Here is a 24,811-nt window from a genome sequence, read left to right on the forward strand (position 1 = left end):
AAAGGGTAACTGGGTTGTAAGCACACTCTGACTTTTACTGACCCCTGGCTGTGCTGTTTACCTTCTTATGAGCCCCTGGCTACCTTTTCCCACTCAAGCTGTGGTTTGTCCAAATCCTCCGCCCCAAACAACCTCCTCCCCTCAACCACTTCATCATAGAACAGAATCTGGAGTCAGTCCAAACCTCTCATTTTTATTAATGTAGCACAGTAGGTCTGGGAACCAAGAAAATATACACCCATGGTGTTAGATTTGCACATTTCAATCTAAAAGGTAGATATACACATCTCGAACTTGGCTTCACTATGCTGTACTATTATTTTCTTCTATTGTATCATGTGTCTACAGATCTGTGATGGAAAACAAAATTGCTCTGGGGAGGAAAACTGTTAAAGATGTATCTGATCTCAAAGGATGTCTGCTCTGTCTTATGGCAGGCAGAACCCCAGTAGGCGTGGAGAAACTGGGAGAATGTATAAACTAGGAAGAATCTTGTGGTGGAAAAAATAGGGCTAGGATTGGCTCACCACCAAGATCAACATCTTCTACACAGTTTAATATACTTTGCATTTTCCAGGTATGCAGCTACTGTGTAGACTGAAGATGGTAATCCTGTGGGGAAACTGTACCAAGATTCTCCACTGATCTGGAAAACTGACATCACTAAACCAAGCTGTTCTGGGTGTCTGATTCTATTTTAATTTAGTTTGCCAGTCTGCACTGGGCACTGCATGGCTAAAGTGATGCTCACAGCCTCCTGCATCACCCAGCTTCACGTGACTCCTACCCAGCGTGTTTACATATTGCAGTGCTGATCACCATCCTATAAATTAACTCCTTTTACTTGCTCCCAATCCCTGCAGATTGTGTCAGGGCATTTAGAATTACATGTGAAGATAAGTTTTACTACATTTGTATTTTGGTTCAGAGCGTACACAGCACTTACTATAAAGAGGAGCTGCCAGGGCTGAAGATGGCGGACCTCTTGTCCTAGAAGCCTGAACCTGGGCCACTTTCTCGGTTCCCAGACCTCTTGTGCTATGTGAATAAAAATGAGAGGTTTGGACTGACTCCAAAATCTGTCACATGATCGAGTAGTTGAGGGGAGGGGGCCGTTTGGGGCAGAGGATTTGGACGAATCACAGTTTGGGTGGCAAGGGGCAAAGGATAGCTGGGGGCTCCTCAGCAAGCCTCTGTTCCCTGGCTGCACAGCCCACGCCCCACTTCACAAGCATGTGAAGTCCCAAGAACAGCTCCAGGGCTCACATCTGTCTTCACAAAGCATCATGAGCCCAGAGGTGCACCTGGAATTTCGGTGATCAAAGGTTATCAACACCCTGAGTCATAACCTAAGCTCCAAGTTCCTTGAAGGAGGGGGTCCATGAAGCACCAGCCATCCTTCCCTCCAGCTGGACACACAGGTGAACTCCTTGTGCCACCAAAACAAAGACCAAGATGCACGGGAGAAGAGACGGGCACTCCTGCCTTATTAAGGCTGCTGGGGATTTGCTGAACCTCCCCAGTTGTTACTTTCTCTCCTGTGTTTCCTTTCTTTTTTTTTTCCCCTCAAAAAAGGTGGGGCTTATTCCCTGAAACAAAAGACTACGGGAAAAGAAAGTGGGAAAGGAAAGACACGAAGAGGATCCGTAGCAGGGAAATGTGATGTGCTTGTTCACAAGCCTAAACACGTGGCAGCTTACTGGCTTTATCTGTTGAGTCTAAATTTTAGGGTCACAAAAAATGGATGTGCAATTAAAACGTGCATACATTTAGGGCAGCAACAAGTATCTGGGACAGAGTGACTCTGACCCCGTGGGCTCCTCTAGAGATGAACAGTGACACACACGAGGACCGCCCGAAGCTTCCTAGGCCCAGAGTCCAGGGACCTGGACACACAGGGCTGGCCTTGTTCCAGACCTGCATCCGGCTCTGCTCCTTCCCAGCCCCGCCCACAGCTGCCAGCTCAGGGCCCTGACTCGGGCCTGAGTGCTCTGAGCTCACCGTGTGTCCTTTCCAAGTGAGTCATGGATCTCTCTCACCACAAAGACCTCCCAGCACAGAAATGGTTTCAGTGAACCACATCCTGACTGACACCACCAAACTTCAGGTGACACAAAGATGGCTTTCCAAGCAGTGCCAGGCCACTGCCCAGAACAGTCTCGCACTCAGATCCAATGAGCCCTGCCCTGCTTGGGCCACCTCCTCGTGAGGATTGGGGGAGCTCAACAAATGTCAAAGGGTCATGAGCTCCCTGCAAGTCAGGTCTGACCACAAAACATTCATGTTTGACTTGAATGTTTATAAAGCAGAGCTCATGAGAACACACCAAGGCTGTTAGGAGAATCCTGCTGTGGATTCATTTGGAGTGGATGTACACATATACATACTCATGTACACATGCCATACATGCACACCACACACAAATGTTAATACCACAATGTGCATGTACACACAGATACCCACACCTACACAAATATATACCCGTATACACAAATATACACACCACTAAGTGTGTATCATATGCATGCTAAGTGTGAAATCATATGCATATACACAGATACCTACACTTACACAGATATATGTATCTATACACAAGTAATCACACCACCATGTGCACGTACACACAGATACTGACAGATACACAAACATATGCATATATTCATAAATATACACACCACTAAGTGCATCATGATGGTGTGGCCAGACATCCTGGAATGTGAAGTCAAGTGTGCCTTAGGAAGCATTACTATGAAAAAACCTAGCAGAGGTGATGGAATTTCAGTTGAACTATTTCAAATCCTAAAAGATGCTGCTGCTAAAGCACTGCATTCAATATGCCAGCAAATTTGGAAAACTCAGCAGTGGCCACAGCACTGGAAAAGTCCATTTTCATTCCAATCTGAAAGAAAAACAATGCCAAAGAATGCTCAGACTACTGTACAATTGTGCTTCTTTCACATTTTAGCAAGGTTATGCTCAAAATCCTTCAAGCTAGGTTTCAGCAGTACATGAACCAAGAACTTTCAGATGTATAAGCAGGGTTTTGAAGAGGCAGGGGAACCAGAGATCAAATTGTCAACATTCATTGGCTCATGGAGAAAGCAAGGGAGTTCCAGGAAAACATCTACTTCTGCTTCATTGACTATCCTGATGCCTTTGACTGTGTGGATCACAGCAAACTGTGGAAAATTCTTAAAGAGATGGAAGTAGATTACTTTACCTGTCTCCTGAGAAACCTGTATGCAGGTCAAGAAGCAACAGTTAGAACCGAACATGGAAAAACTGACTGGTTCAAAATTGGGAAAGGAGTGTGACAAGGCTGTATATTGTCACTCTGCTTATTTAAGTCACATGTAAAGTATGGGAACACCAGACCACCTGACTTGCCTCTTGAGAAAACGGTATGTGGTATGGCTTTAGAAAAGGCAGAAGAGCCAGAGATCAAATTGCCAACATCTGCTGGATCATCGAAAAACTAAGAGAATTCCAGAAAAACATCTATTTCTGCTTTATTGACTATGCCAAAGCCTTTGACTGTGTGGATCACAATAAACTGTGGAAAATTCTGAAAGAGATGGGAATACCAGACCATCTGACCTGCCTCTTGAGAAACCTGTATGCAGGTCAGGAAGCAACAGTTAGAACTGGACATGGAACAACAGACTGGTTCCAAATAGGAAAAGGAGTACGTCAAGGCTGTATATTGTCACCCTGCTTATTTAACTTACATACAGAGTACATCATGAGAAATGCTGGGCTGGAGGAACCACAAGCTGGAATCAAGACTGCCGGGAGAAATATCAATAACCTCAGATATGCAGATGACACCACCCTTATGGCAGAAAGTGAAGAGGAACTAAAGAGCCTCTTGATGAAAGTGAAAGAGGAGAGTGAGAAAGTTGGCTTAAAGCTCAACATTCTGAAAACTAAGATCATGGCATCTGGTCCCATCAGTTCATGGCAAATAGATGGGGAAACAGTGGAAACAGTGGCTGACTTTATTTTTCTGGGCTCCAAAATCACTGCAGATGGTGACTGCAGCCATGAAATTAAAAGATACTTACTCCTTGGAAGGAAAGTTATGACCAACCTAGATAGCAATTAAAAAGCAGAGACATTACTTTGGCAACAAAGGTCTGTCTGGTCAAGGCTATGTTTTTTCCAGTGGTCATGTATGGATGGGAGACTTGGACTATAGAGAAAGCTAAGCACTGAAGAATTGATGGTTTTGAACTGTGGTGTTGGAGAAGACTCTTGAGAGTCCCTTGGACAGCAAGGAGATCAAACCAGTCCATCCTAAAGGAGATCAGTCCTGGGTGTTCATTGGAAGGACTGATGCTGAAGCTAAAACTCCAATTCTTTGGCCACCTGATGTGAAGAGCTGACTCATTTGAAAAGACCCGGATGCTGGGAAAGATTGAGGGCAGGAGGAGAAGGGGATGACAGAGGATGAGATGGTTGGATGGCATCACTGACTCAATGGACATGGGTTTGGGTGGCCTTTGGGAGTTGGTGATGGACAGGGAGGCCTGGAGTGCTGCAGTTCATGGGGTCTCAAAGAGTCAGACACGACTGAGCAACTGAACTGAACTGAACTGATTGGATGCAGAGTACATCATGCAAAATGCTAGGTTGGATGAAGCCCAAGCTGGAATCAAGATCACCGGGAGAAATATCAATAACTTCAGATATGCAGATGACACCACCCTTATGGCAGAAAGCAAAGAACTAAAGAGCTGCTTGATGAAGTGAAAGAGGAGAGTGAAAAAGCTGGCTTAAAACTCAACGTTCAAAAAACTAAGATCATGGCATCCAGTTCCATCACTTCATGTCAAATAGATGGGGAAACAATGGAAACAGTGAAAGACTATTTTTCTGGGCCCCAAAATCACTGCAGATGGTGACTTCAGCCATGAAATTAAATGACATTTGCTCCTTGGAAGAAAAGCTATAACCTAGACAGCATATTAAAAAGCAGAGACATTACTTTGCCAACAAAGGTCTGTCTAATCAAAGCTATGGTTTTTCCAGTAGTCATGTATGGATGTGAGAGTTGGACTATAAAGAAAGCTGAGCACCAAAGTATTGATGCTTTTGAACTGTGGTGTTGGAGAAGACTTTTGAGCATCTCTTGAACAGCAAGAAGATCCAACCAGTCCATCCTAAAGGAAATCAGTCCTGAATATTCATTGGAAGGACTGATGTTGAAGCTGAAACTCCAATACTTTGGCCACTTGATGCAAAGAACTGACTCATTGGAAAAGACCCTGAGGCTGGGAAAGATTGAAGGCAGGAAGAGAAGTGGGCGACAGAGGATGAGATAGTTGGATGGCCTCACTCACTCTACGGACAAGAGTTTGAGTAAGCTCTGGGCGCTGGTGATGGACAGGAAAGCCTGGCATGTTGCAGTCCATGGGGTTGCAAAATGTTGGATGCGATTGAGCGACTGAACTGAACTGAAAGCACACCATGCGAAATATTGGGCTGGATGAATCACAAGCTGGAATCAAGATTACTGGGAGGAATACCAACAACATCAGATATGCAGATGATACCACTCTAATAGCAGAAAGTGAAAAGGAACTGAAGAGCTTCCTGATGAGTGTGAAAGAGGATAGGGATAAAGCTCACCTGAAACTCCACATTCAAAAAACTAAGATCATGGCATCTGATCCCATTGCTTCATGGCAAATAGGAGGGGAAAAAGTGGAAATAGTGACAGATTTTATTTTCTTGAGCTCCATAATTACTGTAGATGATGACTGCAGTCATGAAATTAAAAGATGCTTGCTCTGTGTAAGAAAAGCTATGACAACCCAGACAGCATATTAAAAAGCAGAGACATCCCTTTGCTGACAAAGGTCAGTATAGTCAAAGCTACAGTTTTTCCAGTAGTCACGTATGGATGTGAGAGTTGGATCATAAAGAAGTCTGAGTGCCGAAGAACAGATGCTTTCAAACTGTGGTGCTGGAGAAGACTCTTGAGAGTCCCTTGAACAGCAAGGAGATCAAATCAGTCAATCCTAAAGGAAATCAACCCTGGATATTCACTGAAGGACTGTTGCTGAAGTTCCAATACTTTGGCTACCTGATGCGAAGAGTCAACTCATTGGAAAAGACCCTGATGCTGGGAAAGATTGAAAGCAATAGGAGAAGAGGGTGGCAGAGGATGAGATAGTTAGTGAGCATCTCAGAAGCAACCACTCTCTGACTCCTATTACCATGGATGGGTTTCACTGGTCCCTGGACATTATATAATGTCCAGTGCAGATGACTTGGAGCAAAATCTGAGAGATAGTGAAGGACAGAGGAAGCTGGTGCTGTGCTGAAGTACATGAGGTAGCAAAGAGTCGGACATGACAACAACTGAACAACAACAAATGTGCACGTACTCACAGATATCTACATATACACAAATATACACACATATATATACACAAATATACATACCACCATATGCATGTACACACAATTATTTACACATATACAAATCTATGCATATATCCACAATATACATACCACCATGGGCACAGATACACAGATAGTATACATACATAGATGTACAGATATATCCACAAATATGCACACCATCATATGCATGTACACATGGATACCTACACATACACTTATGCATATATACATACACAAATATACACACCACTATATGCACATACACACAGATACTTGTACATACACATACATACATAGATATATACGTGAACATGTCCTTCTTAAAATGAAACAGCCTTTTGGCTGCATCTCCCAGGGTGTTTTGAAGCATCCATCTGGTGCCCCCTTGTCCACCCCCCCAGGCACAGACCCATCACTCACCTCTCTGAGTCAAAGTAAGAGTCGATATAGGGATGTGGGGCCCCAGCCACGGCAAAGTTGCTGCTTCCGGTGTCAACGAGTATCTGCAGCTTTTATTTTCAAGGGAAAAACAGAGAAACCATTAGGTTACTTGCTTAGGGCAACACTCTAGAATACTTCTCTTAAAAATTAAGTGCTGAGAACAATTTATTACTTGGAGAAATCGTATCGATTAGAAATATTTTTAAAAAGCTGCTAGAAAATTGAATTCCGAACACGGTCCATTGTGAAGCTTGCAAGGGCAGAGATCAGTTTAGTTTCAGATACACACCAAACCTTAAAAGAAGATAAATTCAGTGGAATAAGTGGGATTTCGTTTTCCAGCCATCCGTACTGGGTAACCAGGCAGAGCCCTTTCTCACCCTGGACTTTTGGCTGGGTTTGTCACTTGGCTGGGTAGCCCTCCTCCTGCCTTTCCAATCTCACTTGAAAATCCTCATTTACCTCCCACCTCCACCCCACGCACCCAGTACACCTCCCCAGATGCCTTCTGGCAGTGGGTATTCCCTCATCTCTGCTGCACAGGACCTGGAAACGACTGTCAGAGGTATCACTTTTTTTTTTTTTTTACGTTTCAATGAATTATTATTTACATAAATAAAAATGAAAGATCTTGGATTTTCCACTGGTGAGTTCTGACATGGTGTTCTCCCAAACCAAGATACAGAAATTCCTGTTATCCCCCAGGATACCCTCTATGCCCCTTTCTAGTCAATCCCCATTGTTTCTCAGAAGCAACCACTCTCTGACTCCTATTACCATGGACGGGTTTCACTGGTCCCTGGACATTATATACATGGCATCATGTGGGATTTTTGGCAGGAGCTTCTGGCTTCTTCTCCTCAACATGTTTTTGGGCTTCTCATACTGAATAGAGAGACAATAAATACCCCTTTATGCACTGTGACTTTAGGAAATGAATTCTCTTAATTCCATTTATGAACACAGTCACTATAAAAGTTTAAGGGTCTCACTACTTAGGGGTTTGTGTTCAGACAGAACACAATTAAAAGTATATATTATATATATATATATATATATATATATATATATATATATAGGAGAAGGAAATGGAAACCCACTCCAACATTCTTGCCTGGGAAATTCCATGGACAGATGAACCTGGCGGGCTATAGTCCATGGGGTCGCAAAGAGTTGGACACAACTGAACTGAACATGAAGTAACTGAACATGCATCTGTTGGGTTAATGGATTAAATCATGAGCCACTGATGACTGATTCAACCTTCAACTCTTCTCCCTTCCCTGGAAATGAGGCTGAAAGTTCCAGCTCTCTACTCTCAGGGTTGGTTCCCCATCATTTGGGACTTTCCAAACGCCATCTCACTGACACACCTCAGGTATGGTTGAAAGAGACTTGTTATGGAAAACAAAGGCACCTTTATCACCCTTATTATTGAGGAAGTTCCAAGGGTTTCAGGAGCCCTGTGCCAGGAACTGAGACAAAGATCAAATACATATTTCTCTGCATAAATATGTATTTCTTCACACAAATCATAATATCACATATGGGCAGTCAGCAAGTTCCGGAATCTCACTCGCCATTGGAATGAAGTCCATTGTCCTGACAGCAGACAGTCCAAGCTGACCTAATAAAACATGTAACTCACATGGCCTATGTTCTCAGCTCTGATTTCCTGGATTTAAATGGTTCCTAAAGGCAGGATGAACTTTTAATCTGCTTAGGTGAAACTAGTAGAGAGATGAACAAGAAAGAAAAAAACAAAAACAAACCCAGAATTCCAGGCTCACGACACTCATGAAAGCATGCCATTTTTACAAGTCTTTCCCAGGGCTCTCTGGCAAACACATAGCCAACAGCCCAGCAGGATGTGTGTGTAAAGACCAGCTGCCTGGAAGCCCAGGTTCCCAGGCTGGCATCCCACATCCACACCCAATGCTCCTGCATAACCAGCCACAGGCGGAGCAGACCCAGGACCCCTCTCCTGGGCATAATGGCCCTGGTGACCAGGGACGTGCTCTACAGACATTTCATTGTGCTTTCCCGGGTATGAAATTCCACCCGCCGCCTCTGCATCACACTAGAAGCAAGTCCTTTCCACACAGCCCCATGCTTACTTCTGCCACGCAGCACATGGCCCCCCTTGCAGAGGCGGGCGACGCAAAACAGAGAAAGTCACAGCAAAACACAGACAGCGTTATCTTACACAGACGACGTCTGACTGCCCAGGCGCTGGACACAGTCATACTCCCCAGCTGCTTCAGCAGAAGCCAGATTTCAAGAAAATTCAGTTTGGAGTCACGGCTCGGCCAAGTTGGTCATCCCCTCAGCTGCTGTTAGAGGACAGGATTTGAGGAGGATAAATGAGGCAGCCGCAGAGTCAGGCAGGGAATGGATTTCTAGGGAGCAGTAAACACTTTGAGTGGGGCTTCAAGTAATGTTTCTGAGCCGTCAACACCTTTTTCTGTGTGATGACCTGCAAATAGACATTTTTCATGTTGAATTCTCACCAGGGCCATGACTTTCTCTTTGTAAGTCCTAGTCTTAATCACAAAGGAAAAAAAAAAAATACAGTCACTTGTCCTCTACATTTTACAGGATCCACCCTGAAAGCACGGACAGGTGAAGGCTCAGCGCACCATTCCCCCGGATGCCTTGCCCCATTTCACACACACAACATCCCCTGCTGTGTCCTTATCTGTGGAATTTCTAGCATCACCTCCAGCCTCCTTGAGTTCAACTCAAACTGCAAATATAGTCTTACCCCAGAGGACATTATTCAACCCCATAAAGGGACATGGAAAACACACACAAATACGGGAAATGCACTGCACTTTCGAAGCACAACTGAAAATGAATCAGAAGCATGTATGAACCATCATCCCTGTTTTACAAGAAATGCTGCTGGGAGCTGGAAGTCCCCACCTCCTTCCCTATACCAAGCAGCCTCCTATAGAACTCATATTCCACTTCTTCCAGAATATAGCAACAAGGAAAAAAATCTGCCTTCACAAAGAGCAAGGGTCCAGCATTCTGACAGTCACTGGCTTTTCACTGCTCCAATCTCTTTGCCAACATTGGGGTTCCAGGCGTTCTTTCATGGAAGAAGTGGGTCCCCACTGTGCATCATTTTCACACTCCAGGATATCTTCTCCAGAGAGCATCCAAGCATGGGGCATCCCCACGAGAGTGAGCCAACCACAGGGGCCCACCTGTGATTCATCATCCTTCATCCATCCAGCACCTTGGACAGTGCCCAGGGCTTCCTAGGTGCTCAGTGAACAGTTGTTGAATAAATGAAAAAGTCCGGGATGGAGAGATTTTCACTGGCAGATGTGTGTGCGCATGTGTGTGTGCTCAGTTATGTCTGACTCCTTTGTGATCCCATGGACTGTAGTCCACCAGGCTCCTCTGTCCATGGGATTTTCCAAGCAAGAATTGGAGTAGGTTGCTATTTCCTCCTCCAGGGGATCTTCCTGACCCAGGGATCAAACCTAGGTCTCCTGCATTGCAGGTAGATTCTTTTTAGTTTGAGTCATACCTTTGACTAATAGCCCCCATATCGCCTCTTTCCACTCTTCTGGGAACCACCATTCTATTCCGAGCCTTAAAAAAGAAGGAAATCCTACCATATGTACCAAAATGGATGAACCTGGAGAACATTATGCAGAGTAAAATAAGCCAGGCGCAGAAGGGCAAATCCTACACGAACGCATATGAAGACTCTAAAATAGTCAAACTACCTGTTTTTAGGCTTCCCTGGTGGCTCAGAGGGTAAAGAATCTGCCTACAGTATAGGAGATGAGGGTTCAATCACTGCGTCAGGAAGATTCCCCAGAGAAGAAAATGGCAACCCAGTATTCTTGCCTGGAAAATCCCATGGACAGAGGAGGCTGGTGGGCCGCAGCCATGGGGCCACAGAGAACTGGACACGACTGAGCACACATGGTAATTATAGACACAACTTTCAACAGGAGGCGGGGACACAGGTCAGCCATGGGTGGCCCCTGACACAAACTCTGTGATATCCCCAGGAACTGCTGGCCGAGGGCTGGTCCTGGAGCAGTTTGAAGCCAACAGACTCTCCAGGAAGATTCCTTTAGGGACGTTCTTGGGGACAGTCAGGACTTTATCTCCATGCCTTGTTGTGTCTAGACAATGCTTTATTGTTTTTAAAATGGCATATCTTGTGGGATTTTATTTTTCTCCTTTTGTTCTGACACAATAATAAGCCACCTCTCACACTCTCTGCCAGCTGGCAGACTTCAACCACAAACCATACACAGTGCTGTCTTTGAGACCCAGGCAGTCCTGCATCCTCCAAAAGGCCTTTCAGTGGCAGCCCTGATCCATCCCTCTCCCCCCTGACCACTGGGCCCTGCGTTTTGGCCCCTCACTTGTCTGATGCCTTTTACTGGCCTCTCATTTTCTCCCAGGCCCACATCTTTTCTCTCAGGGAGCTTGTAAGTTGCTTGAGGGCAGAGCCCTTTTTCTTAGTCTCTGGAGCCATCTCCCTAATGGGAATTTGCTAATCACCTGGTCCCTAGGATGCGGAGGGGACACACATGAGCTCCACCTAGGAGTGGAAAGCTGATGAAGAAGGGGAAACTGCCAAGGAGCTGGAGAGAGTTTGCCAGGCCAAACTCCTGATACGTTTGTGCACAGCCTTCACTGAGCTTTTTCTAGAACTGGCAAAGGTGGCTAACTTGACTTCCCAGTTGATATATGATGAATCACAAGCTGAAATCAAGATCACTGAAAGAAATATCAATAACCTCAGATATGCAGATGATACCACCCTTATGGCAGAAAGTGAAGAGGAACTAAAGAACCTCTTGATGATGGTGAAAGAGGAGAGCAAAAAAGCTGGCTTAAAACCCAACATTCAAGAAACTAAGATCATGATATCCAGTCCCATCACTTCATGGAAAATAGATGGGGAAAAAATGGAAACAGTTACAAACTTTTATTTTCTTGGGCTCCAAAATCACTGGGGATGGAGACTGTATCCATGAACTTAAAAGACGCTTGCTCTTTGGTAGGAAAGCTGTGACAAACCTAGACAGCCTATTAAAAAGCAGAGATATCACTTTGTGGACAAAGGTCTATCTAGTCAAAGCTATGGCTTTTCCAGTAGTCATGTATGGATGTGAGAGCTGGACTATAAAGAAGGCTGAGCACCAAAGGATTGATGCTTTTGAACTTTGGTGCAGGAGAAGACTCTTGAGCATCACTTGGACTGCAAGATCAAACCAGTCAATCTGAAGGGAAATCAGTCCTGAATATTCATTGGAAGAACTGATGCTGAAGCTGAAGCTCCAACACTTTGGCCACCTGATGCGAAGAACTGACTCACAGGAAAAGATCCCGATGTTGGGAAAGACTGAGGACAGGAGGAGATGGGGAAGACAGAGGATGAGATGTTTGGATGGCATCATCAACTCAATGGACATGAGTTTGAGTAAACTGTAGGAGATAGTGAAGGACAGGGAAGCCTAGCATGCTGCAGTCCATGGGGTCACAAAGAGTCAGACATGACTGAGCGACTGATCAACAACGATATAAAATAATCACATGTTTCCTTTTAAATACCCAAGGCTAACCGGAGTTAGGAATGAGATGGTGGCCAAGGGCAGGGGATGGTGGTGGTGTTGGGACTCTTTGTGTGCCCCAACACTCACTCCGGCTGCTGGGGCTCTTCCAACATCCAGGGTACAGTGTGGGTCCTTCTTTACTGGGAAGGACCCAGGAGAGCTTTAATTATACCCACCCTCCCCCACAAAAGCTCTGCAGCTTCCCGGGGAGATCTGAAATACAAGAATGAGTGCTCACTTCTGGGAGCAGCCCTGAACCCAAATACACAATAGCTGATGAAGCTTCCACTTCCTTGCTTCCCAGGTGGACGGCTCTGAGTGCGTCCTGCGCCTCGGGGAGTCCTGGCGGGTCTGCTCTGTATTACTAGCCTTCTCCTTCCTGCCTCACTGCTCTGCCCCCACCAGTGTCTGGGGTAGAGAGACACAGAGAAGGCTGGCTCACACAAACCTTGCCTCACGCGCCACAGAGACCAAATATCCGCACCCGTGGAAACCTATAGACTGTGCGTGTCTTCCCAAAGTCCCTTCTCAATCTTCAGCTGATGCATTGGGCAATAACCACACAGAAAGCCATCTGCTAATTGCTGTAATAAGGTGAAAGGTTGCATTAAAGGGAAGAATGGGCTCTTCATCTAGTAAGTGATTACAGCCTGAGATTCCTCAGATACCATTGCCTCTTTTTCAGCAGGTTAATAGATAGGAAAATTAGCAGATAATTTAAATAATGGCTCATTTCACACAACGATTCCTAATTACATTAGCAGCCCATCTGCTGAAGTCTGCCGGCAAGCAGAACCCACAGCAGCGGGATCCTCCCGGCCTGGCTCCGCAGGGCTGTTTGCCCACAGTTATTACACGTGATTGTAGGCGCCGATCTTGCTAATCAGGTTCTTTCAGGGCTTCAATTCTGGAAATGAAGCTCATTTACTGAAACATGTCTTGTTGAAGGAAGCAAAAATAATTGCCACGCACCATTTCTCCACGTTCTAAAATTAAGGTTGCTTTTATAGAGAAGGGGAAAAATATCATTTTCAAAGGGTTCCACTGAACACAAACAGATGTTATAGAAGTTAGCTACGAGGGACTTGATTATCAATTTATTCAGGCTCTGTGTGTGAGTGCACACGCACACATGTGTAGGTGTGTTTGCTTCCCTCCTGCAGACGGGGCTCTTACTAGGAAAACACAGTCCAGAGTCTTGTGGATGGATTCCCTGGCCCCTTTTGGGAAAATCTTAACTTCCAAGGGAATGCTGGGGGAGGGAGAGGGTACCAACTGCGCTGATTTGAATGTAGTAGCAGTTTTTCACTGAACGTTTCAGGCTTGGCAGGTTGAGACTGGCAGCGGAAGTGGTAGGATGAAGGAAGCTTGGTGTGGGGTCCCTGTTTTAGGAAACTAAAAGTCACCCCCAAATCAGAATCCTCCTGGACGCGGGAGCTGCCACTACCTCTGCAGCTGAAATCTGTCGCTGTGGCTGTGTGACAGTTCCTAGAGGGAGGGGCTGCTCAGTGATTGAATTTTTTAACTTTTCGAACAACCCATCCTTGTTAGGATGAGCGGAAAGGCTGGATTTCTAAGGTTGGGGGAGATTTCATCACACACCCATAGCAGATGCCCTTAAATATGCTGCAACTATGCCCACTCACGGGATGAGGGCTTCCAGTTCACTTCTGACCTGTGGTCCCAGGATACACCCTGCATGTTCTCTAAAGAAGAACAGCATGAAAAATATCAGCTTTAACTTCTGGTAGACCTGGATCTGAACCCTAGATTAGCCTCCTATGAATGAAAGCTATTGCCTGTCACATCAGGAGGGCTTTCCACATGGCACTAGTGGTAAAGACCCCGTCTGCCAGTGCAGAAGACATAAGAGACGCGAGTTCCATCCCTGGGTCAGGAAGATCCCCTGGAGGAGGAAATGGTAACTCACTCCAGTTTTCTTGCCTGGGAAACCCCATGGGCAGAGGAACCTGGTGGGCTACAGTCCTTGGAGTCACAAAGAGTCGGACACAATTGAAATGACTTATCACGCATGCATACCATATCAGTAAACAAATGATGCTGTGGCCATCAGATCATCACGTTACAGCCATCCTGCCGGTGAGCCCTGAGGGAACTCATGATGGAAGATGGTGTCCATGATCAAGCCAACAACTGCTGCAGCTGCCCCCACAGGGCTCGCTGAGGTGACTCAGGATGAGAGAAGGCCAGATCCTGACCCCAGGTAGCTGGTGGTTTAGTCGCTATGTCATGTCTGACTCTTGCAACCCCATGGACTGTGGCCTGCCAGGCTCCTCTGTCCATGGGATTCTCAAGGCAAGAATACTAGAGTGGGTTGCCATTTCCTTCTCCAGGGGATCTTCCCAATCCAGGAATCAAACCCAGGTGTCCTGCATTGCAGGCAGATTCTTTACCGATTGAGTTATGAAGGAAGCCCAGGTAGCTGAGGTGCATATCAAAGCAATGATTTCCATGAGCTTGGACTCTTATACCTTCCCATATATATAAAAGTGCTCGATTCTTTAACTTGAGATACCTGGTTTTCTCTAATTAACAATAATCTTTTGATGTCCTGACCATCTGGTCTTTGTTATAAATGCTCCTATTTATCCTGACTCCCCCACACCCTTGCCACTTCAGAGCAGTCCCTCAGAGTGATATCAGATGCTCTGTTCCAGGCTTTGTAGTTGTTCAGTCGTTAAGTCATGTCTGACTCTTTGTGACCCCATAGACTGAAGCATGTCAGGCTTCCCTGTCCTTCACCGTCTCACAGAGCTTGCTCAAATTCATGTCCATTGAGTCGGTGATGCCATCCAACCACCTCATCCTCTGTTACCCACTTCTCTTCATGCCCTCAGTCTTTCCCAGCATCAGGGTCTTTCCCAATGAGTCAGCTCTTTGCATCAGGTGTCCAAAGTACTGGAGCTTCAGCTTCAGCATCAGTCCTTCCAATGACTATTCAGGGTTGATTTCCTTTAGAATGGACTGGTTTGATCTCCTTGCAGTCCAAGGGACTCTCAAGAGTCATCTCCAGCACTTAAGTCCTCAGTTTTGCCTGCTGAATAAAACATAACCCTCAACGTATACATTGTGCTTTTTTTTCAGCTCACAAACCTGTTGGCTGCAGAACCTTGGGTAAACCACCTAACCTCTGACCCTTGGTGTGCTCATCCAAGGACAGATGATATCTAAGGTAAGATGACGTTGCTATGAGGAGCACACGAGATGCCCCTCGTACATCTGCGATGCACCCAAAACAGTGCCTGGCACACAGGGGTGTTTCAGTTTCTCAAAGAGGGGTGGCCTGCCTTTGTTTTTCTCTTGCTGCAGGGCTGACTTCTCAAACACACCACTGTGCCAAACATGACAGGCATCCAGTTCCCCACCAGGCTTTCTTTCCAAGTCTCCACGCTGCAGCGAGTCTGGATGTGGCCCAGAAGTGAAAGGCACAAGCTGCAGAACTGGCGCTGTGTGCTTAGCCGACCCCCACGCACAGCACTGGCCCCGCAGCAGGCGATGCTGACACCAACATGACCCAAAACCTCTGGGTGCGCTTGGTATGTGTAGCACCTCCCTCAGCTGGAACAAGGTAGAGATACACCCAGGAGTGCTCGAATCCCAGGGCCAGAAGTGTGGTTTTCTCTCACCCTGCCTTTTCTTTCCCACCCTGGTGAGTGGCCACTCCATCACCCGAGTGCACAGACTCTGCATTTCCCTCCTGCCTCCACTTCCAGGAGCCTGTGTGTCCTCTCTATTTTACTTCCAGAATGTTCCTAAAACTGTTCATGTTCCTCTCTCCTCTTCCTTCCGCCTGGCTCATTCCTAGCTTTGTGTCCCTAGTTCTCAGACCTGGCACACAGTAAGGTCTGAAGGCAAGAATGACGCCCATGCATCACTGAGGCCAGCCTGTCCCAAAAGACTTATGTGAAGTTAGCTTCTGCTTTCTGACCTGGGTTGTCTCGAGGTCCAAGTCCCCCCACCCCAAGGGGTTTTAGTGAGTTCTGGGTCTCCCAGTCACACCATCTCCCAGGCTCCAAGGACAAATTTTAACAGTGTAATAGCAGCAGTAAGGTATATCTGATAAAGGAGAGAAGACCATCTTCTAAGCCTGCTTCCCTAACAAAGCTGCATCTGGGGGTCTCCCTTCCTGGGTTCCATCCTGAGAAATGGAATACTTCTTGCCATATCAGCAAACAAGGATGTCACAGTCATCAGCTATTGCAGCCCTCCAATGTGAGCTGGTGAGCCCAGAGGGCACTCAGGAAGGAGAAGAACAACTGTGAATCAGCAGCCACCAGACTGCAGCCACTCCCTATGGGGAGCCCCAAGGGAACTCAGGATGTGAAAAATACAGGATTCTGGCCTGGGATAGCTGAGATGCAGAAGAAAGGAAAGATTTCAGCGAGCCTAGACTCTTGTGTCTTGTCATACAGAGGTGTGTGCATGAATGCTCAGTCCTGTCTGACTCTTTGCGACCCCATGGACTGTAGCCCACCAGGCTCCTCTGTCCATGAGATTTTTCAGGCAAGAATATTGGAGTTGGTAGCCATTTCCTCCTCTAGGGGATCTTTCCAACATAGAAAAGCACTACATTCCTTAACTTGGGATATCTGATCTTCTTTAATTAACAATAATCTTTTGATGTTCAGAATACTTGCCATTTGAGGCAAAACTTCTATTTAACCTGGCTCTTCCCCTTACCTCCACAGAGCAGTTACATTAAGGCTACTTGAGATGCTGTCTCCTGGGCTTGAAGTTCTAAAAATTCCCACTGAATAAAACATAACTCTTGACTTTCAGGTTGTGAATATTTTTTAAGTTGATAATCTTTACATGTGAGCGTTAACCCTGGGTTTGTTTTGTTAGGGGAAGCACACTAACTAAAACCACCCTCCCAGGAACCATTGCAACCATCTGTGAGAGTTATTTGACAACAGGAGGTCCTGATAAAGAGCTTGCAACTAACAAGCCACCACCAACAGAAGAATTTGGGAAAGGTCAAAAGGAGACACCACAAGTTCGACCACCTCTCAGAATCCTTCTCGCTGGCATCCATCCGGACTGAGCAATGTGGGTGCTACCAGAAAGAACTCTGAGTCATGACTGGCCAAAGACAGCCCGGAAACTAATCCCATCACCATAAAACGCAAGACTGTGAGCCTTGTGGCAGAGCCGTCCTTCTGGGCTCCCTGACCCTACTGCTCTCCACCAGGGCGCCCCTTCCCAATAAAGCCTCTTGCTTTGTCAGCTCGTGTGTCTCCTTGGACAATTCATTCCTGAGTGTTAGAAATGGGCCCTGGAAGGGGTCTTCCTTCCTGAAACCATTTCACTTAATATCCCAAGGCTCCAGCCCCCATTTAGGCTGCTGAGAATCGAGACAACATATGCACATGAGTCGAGGTGTGATCATACACCCAGGGCTGCCCCTGGCCCACAGAGTCAGGGCCAGAACCCAGAGCCACTTCAGCCCTGGGCTCAGAGATTTTGGAGTAGCTGGTGTCACACCTGAAGAAGGTACTTGATTGTCTGCCGAGAGGCTACACATGGTGGCACTATCTCCAATGGTCAAAATAGCCAGCTCCTGGTTCTCTGCCTCCTGGACAGGGAACCTGGATCACAAGGGGAGGGGCTGCAAGCAGCCTCACGTCCACTAAGCTTCTGGAAGTAGGAGCCAGAAGCCAGAAAGTGCTTATATGTTTGCAAGAAGATATTCAGAGATGGATGCTTCCCAGGTGGCTCAGCAGTAAAGAATCCGCCTGTCATGCAAGAGACATGAGTTTGATCCCCTGGAATAGGAAATGGTAACCCACTCCAGTATTCTTGTCTGGAGAATCCCATGGACAGAGGTGTCTGACAGGCCACAATTCACAGGGTGATAGAGTCCAACATTACTTAGGACAGAGAATGCACTCGCGCTCAAGAGACAAGTAGGCTGGATACTTTCAGTTGCTTAGCCAGCCCCTCCCTCTTGGCAGGCAAACCAGGATGGTGCTAGGAAGTCAGAGAAAGAACAGAGGGAGCCCCTTTTCTATGGAGATGTTGTGGCCCCAGGGAACTCCCTGGGTGGTGGAGTTTCCCTCAGCCTCTGAGGTCACACCAGGATGCAGTCCCAGTGATTGAAGACTGAAGGAGGATGTTTAAACAGACATAGATGAGAGTCACAAGTCTGGATGGACCTCATTCACTGACGCCAATAAACATAATGATCCTTTTTCCCGCAGAAAGGAAAATTCATGCAGAACGGTTTCTCAGAAAGCACTATTAAAAAGGACAAAAGCAGGTCTGTCTCCATATTTTGGTGATTGTAAGGGGAGGGGCCAAGAAAGGAAGCTACTAATAATGGGTGAGTTAACCCTTTTTCCTCAAGTTCAATTCAGTTCAGTCTCTCAGTTGTGTCTGACTCTTTGAGACCCCATGGACTGCTGCATGCCAGACTTCCCTGTCCATCACCAACTCCCGGAGCTTGCTCAAACTCCTGTCCATCGAGTTGGTCATGCCATCCAACCATCTCATCCTCTATCATCCCCTTCTCATCCTGCCTTCAGTAACTAAAGCCAACCCCTCAACCCATTACACATTCCTAAAGATTGTAGGAGACATCATTTTAGCTAAAAGTTGGTTCTTTCTGCACATTTTCCAAAGAAGTTTAAACAGATTCTCATCAAAGGTGTAATGTCTTAACTCTTAAGACACTTTTGGAATTTCACTAAATTTTCACTTTTGCTCAAGTTGATAAGTGCAAATAGAAAGACATTTCAGATCTGAACTTTCAGGAAAAAAAGACAAAGGATTAACTTCCTCCTGATTCCCAACATTCAAATATTGTTACAATTTTCAGTAAATGTGAAAAAATAAAGCATGTATGCTCGCTACAGCAACAGGCAAGATTTTCAAGTTACTATTATTAGAAAGTGGTTAGCGCTCACTGTTATTCTAGGCATTTAGGTTCATTTTTTAAATTGCAAAGTACATATAATATGAAATTTACCCTCTTAACCACTTTTAAATGTACGGTTCAGCAGAGTGGACATTCACATCTCTGTGCAGTCATTACCACCTTCCATCTCGAGAACTTTTCCTCATCTCAGACAGAAACTCTGTTCCCACTAGGGACTTCCCTGGTGGTCCTGAGGTTAAGACTGTCCTTCCACTGCAGGGGACACCAGTTTGGTCCCTGGTCGGGGAACTAAAATCCTGTATGCTAAGCGGTGTGGTCAAAAAATAAAAATTAAAAAAAAAAAAGAAGAAACTCTGTGCCCACTAAACAACTAACTCTCTAGTCCCTGGCAACCACCACTCAACTTTCTGTGTCTATAGATTGGACTACTCTAGGGACCTCATGTAAATAGAATTCAGTATTTATTCTGTTGCTACTGCCTTATATCACTCAGCATAATGTCCTCAAGGTTCAGTCACAGTGTAGCAAGCGTCAGAATTTCCTTCCCTTTAAGGTTGAATAATATTCCCATGCATGTGTAGTTCACATTTATTTTTGGTCCATTTATCCATCGGTGAGCACTTGGGTTGCTTCCACCTTATGGCTATTGTGAATAATGCTGCTATGAACATACATGTACAAATATCTCCTCAAAATCCTGTTTCAGTTCTCTTGGGAAGATTCTTTTTTTTCCCCAGTGAATATTTAATGAGATACCCCACATCCAAGGTAAGAGAAACCTAAGTAAGATGGTACGTGTTGCGAGAGAGCATGAGAGGGCAGACACACTGAAGCCATAATCTCAGAAAACTAGCCAATCTGACCACACGGACCACAGCCTTGTCTAACTCAATGAAACTAAGCCTTGCCATGGGGACCACCCAAAATGGATGGGTCATGGTGGAGAGGTCTGACAGAATGTGGTCCACTGGAGAAGGGAATGGCAAACCACTTCAGTGTTCTTGCCTTGAGAACCCCATGAACAGTATGAAAAGGCAAAATGAGAGGATACTGAAAGAGGAACTCCCCAGGTTGGTAGGTGCCCAATATGCTAATGGAGATCAGTGGAGAAATAACTCCAGAAAGAATAAAGGGATGGAGCCAAAACAAAAACAATACCCAGTTGTGGATATAACTGGTGATAGAAGCAAGATCTGATGCTGTAAAGAGCAATACTACATAGGAACCTGGAATGTTAGGTCCATGAATCAAGGCAAATTGGAAGTGGTCAAACAGGAAATGGCAAGAGTGAATGTCGACATTCTAGGAATCAGTGAACTAAAATGGACTGGAATGGGTGAATTTAACTCAGATGACCATTATATCTACTAAAGTGGGTAGAAATTCCTTAGAAGAAATGGAGTAGCCATCATGATCTACAAAAAAGTCCAAAATGCAGTACTTAGCTGCAATCTCAAAAACGACAGAATGATCTCTGTTCATTTCCAAGGCAAACCATTCAATATCACAGTAATCCAAGTCTATGCCCCAACCAGTAATGCTGAAGAAGCTGAAGTTGAATGGTTCTATGAAGACCTACAAGACCTTTTAGAACTAACACCAAAAAAATATGTCCTTTTCATTATAGGAGACTGGAATGCAAAAGTAGGAAGTCAAGAAACACCTGGAGTAACAGGCAAATTTGGTCTTGGAGTACAGAATGAAGCAGGGCAAACACTAATAGAGTTTTGCCAAGAAAACACACTGGTCATAGCAAACACCCTCTTCCAACAACACAAGAGAAGACTCTACACATGGACATCAGCAGATGGTCAACACCGAAATCAGACTGATTATATTCTTTGCAGCCAAGATGGAGAAGCTCTATACAGTCAGCAAAAACAAGACCAGGAGCTGACTGTGGCTCAGATCATGAACTCCTTACTGCCAAATTCAGATTGAAATTGAAGAAAGTAGGGAAAACCACTAGACCATTCAGGTATGACCTAAATCAAATCCCTTATGACTATAGACTGGAAGTGAGAAATAGATTTAAGGGACTAGATCTGATAGACAGAGTGCCTGATGAACTATGGATGGAGGTTCATGACATTGTACAGGAGATAGGGATCAAGACCATCCCCATGAAGAAGAAAGGCAAAAGGCAAATGGTTGTCTGAGGAGGCCTTACAAATAGCTGTGAAAAGAAGAGAAGTAAAAAGCAAAGGAGAAAGGGAAAGATATTCCCATTTGAATGCAGAGTCCCAAAGAATAGCAAGGAGAGATAAGAAAGCCTTCCTCAGTGATCAGTGCAAAGAAATAGAGGAAAACAACAGAATGGGAAAGACTAGAGATCTCTTCAAGAAAATTAGAGATACCAAGGGAACATTTCATGCAAAGATGAGTTCGATAAAGGTCAGAAATGGTATGGACCTAACAGAAGGAGAAGATATTAAGAAGAGGTGGCAAGAATACACAGAAGAACTGTACAAAAAAAAATCTTCACGATCCAAATAATCACTATGGTGTGATCACTCACCTAGAGCCAGACATCCTGGAATGTGAAGTCAAGTGGGCCTTAGGAAGCATCAATACGAACAAAGCTAGTGGAGGTGATGGAATTCCAGTTAAGCTATTTCAAATCCTGAAAGATGATACTGTGAAAGTGCTGCACTCAATATGCCAGCAAATTTGGAAAACTCAGCAGTGGCCACAGGACTGCAAAAGGTCAGTTCTCATTCCAGTCCCTAAGAAAGGCAATCCCAGAGAATGCTCAAACTACCACACAATTGCACTCATCTCACAGGCTAGCAAAGTAATGCTCAAAATTCTCCAAGCCAGGCTTCAGCAATATGTGAACCATGAACTTCCAGATGTTCAAGCTGGTTTTAGAAAAAGCAGAGGAACCAGAGATCAAATTGCCAACATCCGCTGGATCATCGAAAATGCAAGAGAGTTCCAGAAAAACATCTATTTCTGCTTTATTGACTATGCCAAAGCCTTTGACTGTATGGATCACAATAAACTGTGGAAAATTCTGAAAGGGATGGGAATACCAAACCACCTGACCTGCCTCTTGAGAAACCTATATGCAGGTCAGGAAGCAACAGTTAGAACTAGACATGGAACAACAGACTGGTTCCAAATAGGAAAAGGAGTCCATCAAAGCTGTATATTGTCACCCTGCTTATTTAACTTATATGCAGAGTACATCATGAGAAACTCTGGGCTGGAGGAAGCACAAGCTGGAATCAAGACTGCCGGGAGAAAAATCAATAACCTCAGATATGCAGATGACACCACCCTTATGGCAGAAAGTGAAGAGGAACTAAAGAGCCTCTTGATGAAAGTGAAAGAGGAGAGTGAGAAAGTTGGCTTAAAGCTCAACTTCAGAAAACTAAGATCATGGCATCCGGTCCCATCAGTTCATGGCAAATAGATGGGGAAACAGTGGAAACAGTGGCTGACTTTATTTTTTCTGGGCTCCAAAATCACTGCAGATGGTGACTGCAGCCATGAAATTAAAAGACGCTTACTCCTTGGAAGGAAAGTTATGACCAACCTAGATAGCATATTAAAAAGCAGAGACATTACTTTGCCAACAAAGGTCTGTCCAGTCAAGGCTATGGTTTTTCCAGCGGTCATGTATGGATGTGAGAGTTGGACTGTGAAGAAAGCTGAGTGCCAAAAAATTGATGCTTTTGAACTGTGGTATTGGAGAAGACTCTTGAGAGTCCCTTGTACTGAAGGAGATCCAACCAGCCCATTCTAAAAGAGATCAGTCCTGGGTATTTATTGGAAGGACTGATGTCGAAGCTGAAACTCCAATACTTTGGCCACCTGATATAAAGAGCTGACTCACTGGAAAAGACCCTGATGCTGGGAGGGATTGGGGGCAGGAGGAGAAGGGGATGACAGAGGATGAGATGGCTGGATGGTATCACCGACTCGATGGACATGAATTTGAGTAAACTCCAGGAGTTGGTGATGGACAGGGAGGCCTGGTGTGCTGTGATTCATGGGGTCACAAAGAGTTGGACACGAGTGAGTGACTGAACTGATTGACTGACTGAACTGACCATATGCCTGGGTCATGAAGACCAAAGATATGGGGTTCCTTATGGAATTCATCACCTAACATTCAGACCAAAGACCAGCCTTCTCTTTTATGATGATTTTCAATGTCTATTGAATTGGCTATAGGACTGGTGAGGAATAAAGCACAATGAACTATAGATGACTTATTTAAGGTTTTTTCCCCTGAATTAAAAGTTTTATGTCTAAGTCATTTCTCATGCCAATCAACACTCTAAAAGGAAAAAAAAAATCCCTCTGTTTATGATGATATTTATCAAGATACTATAATCAATTTTAATAGTGTGTAAAACACAAAGGAATGGAAAGTAAATTTCCTAGTAGGGAAATGGACTACCAATCTTATTACTTTTCATTACACATACAGATGATTATATCATAACTGCACTAGATCTAAAACAGACCTGCCACATGGGCCTGTGAGGTTAGCCTCAGCGGGTTTACTTGAAATAAACTGTGTGAACATGGGCTTCCCTGATAGCTCAGTTGGTAAAGAATCCGCCTGCAATGCAGGAGACCCCAGTTCAATTCCTGGTTTGGGAAAATCCCCTGGAGAAGGGAAAGGCTACGCACTCCAGTATTGTACCCTGGAGAATTCCATGGACTGTATAGTTCATGGGGTCACAAAGTACATGTATTAAACAATGCTATCATTAAGTGCTTTGAAAGCAAGAAATGTGATTTGCATCCTAAGTATCACAAGGGTACAGTGCCTTCTAGCAGCAGTGATGACTGTATGTGGGTATGTTAACAGTAATGATTGATAATCTAAGGTTCTTCATATTCATCGCCATGTGGAATGCTGTGACCTAGCCTTTATAATGTCTTCTTAAAATCTAAAATGGTGTCTCCATTTGGCAGAATATCTTTGCACGCTGATTTGATTGGCCCAAACTTGGAATGTATAACACACAAAAAAGCCATTGTTTTCAGATTCACTACCCTTTGTTAATTTCAGTCCAGCCATTTAAGAAACAGTCTATTTCTATGTGGTTCATCAAAGGCTTTGATGTTTTTTTTTCCTTATTAAACCTATGAGAAAAATGTATTTTAATAGGCATATGGTGATCAAAGATATCATTCTCTGCTAAAAAGATTTTTTAAAGTCTTTCCAAGTAAATTCCTTTCAGGAAAGACATTAAATCTCCACATTTTTTGTGGTGTCCAGATACTTTGAAAGAATGCTAGCCCAGAAGAGAAATGACGGATGCACTCCTCTTTTGCAATCTGTGCCAGCGAAATACAGATGTTTTCCTAATTAGGGTATAGAACAGACACACGAAAACATCCCAGAACATTTTAGAGATGACAAAGAAACAAAGACTTGGCAAGAAATTGCAACATATTAACCTTGGCAAAATCTCCAACACACAGGTGAGAGCTCTTGCATATC

At 44.8% G+C, this 24,811-nt stretch overlaps 1 protein-coding gene across 1 annotated transcript in view; it reads right to left on the bottom strand.

Moving 5' to 3' along the window:
• The window catches only part of BACE2 (beta-secretase 2), a 106,059-nt gene that overhangs the window by 55,802 nt on the left and 25,446 nt on the right, over positions 1-24,811 (bottom strand). Inside the window, exon 2 of the mRNA XM_061167556.1 lies at positions 6,832-6,920. Within this exon, the coding sequence (XP_061023539.1) occupies positions 6,832-6,920 (89 nt within the window). The remainder of the gene's footprint in view (positions 1-6,831; positions 6,921-24,811) is intronic.

Source organism: Dama dama, chromosome 19 (assembly GCF_033118175.1).
Source record: "Dama dama isolate Ldn47 chromosome 19, ASM3311817v1, whole genome shotgun sequence".
NCBI lineage: Eukaryota > Metazoa > Chordata > Mammalia > Artiodactyla > Cervidae > Dama > Dama dama.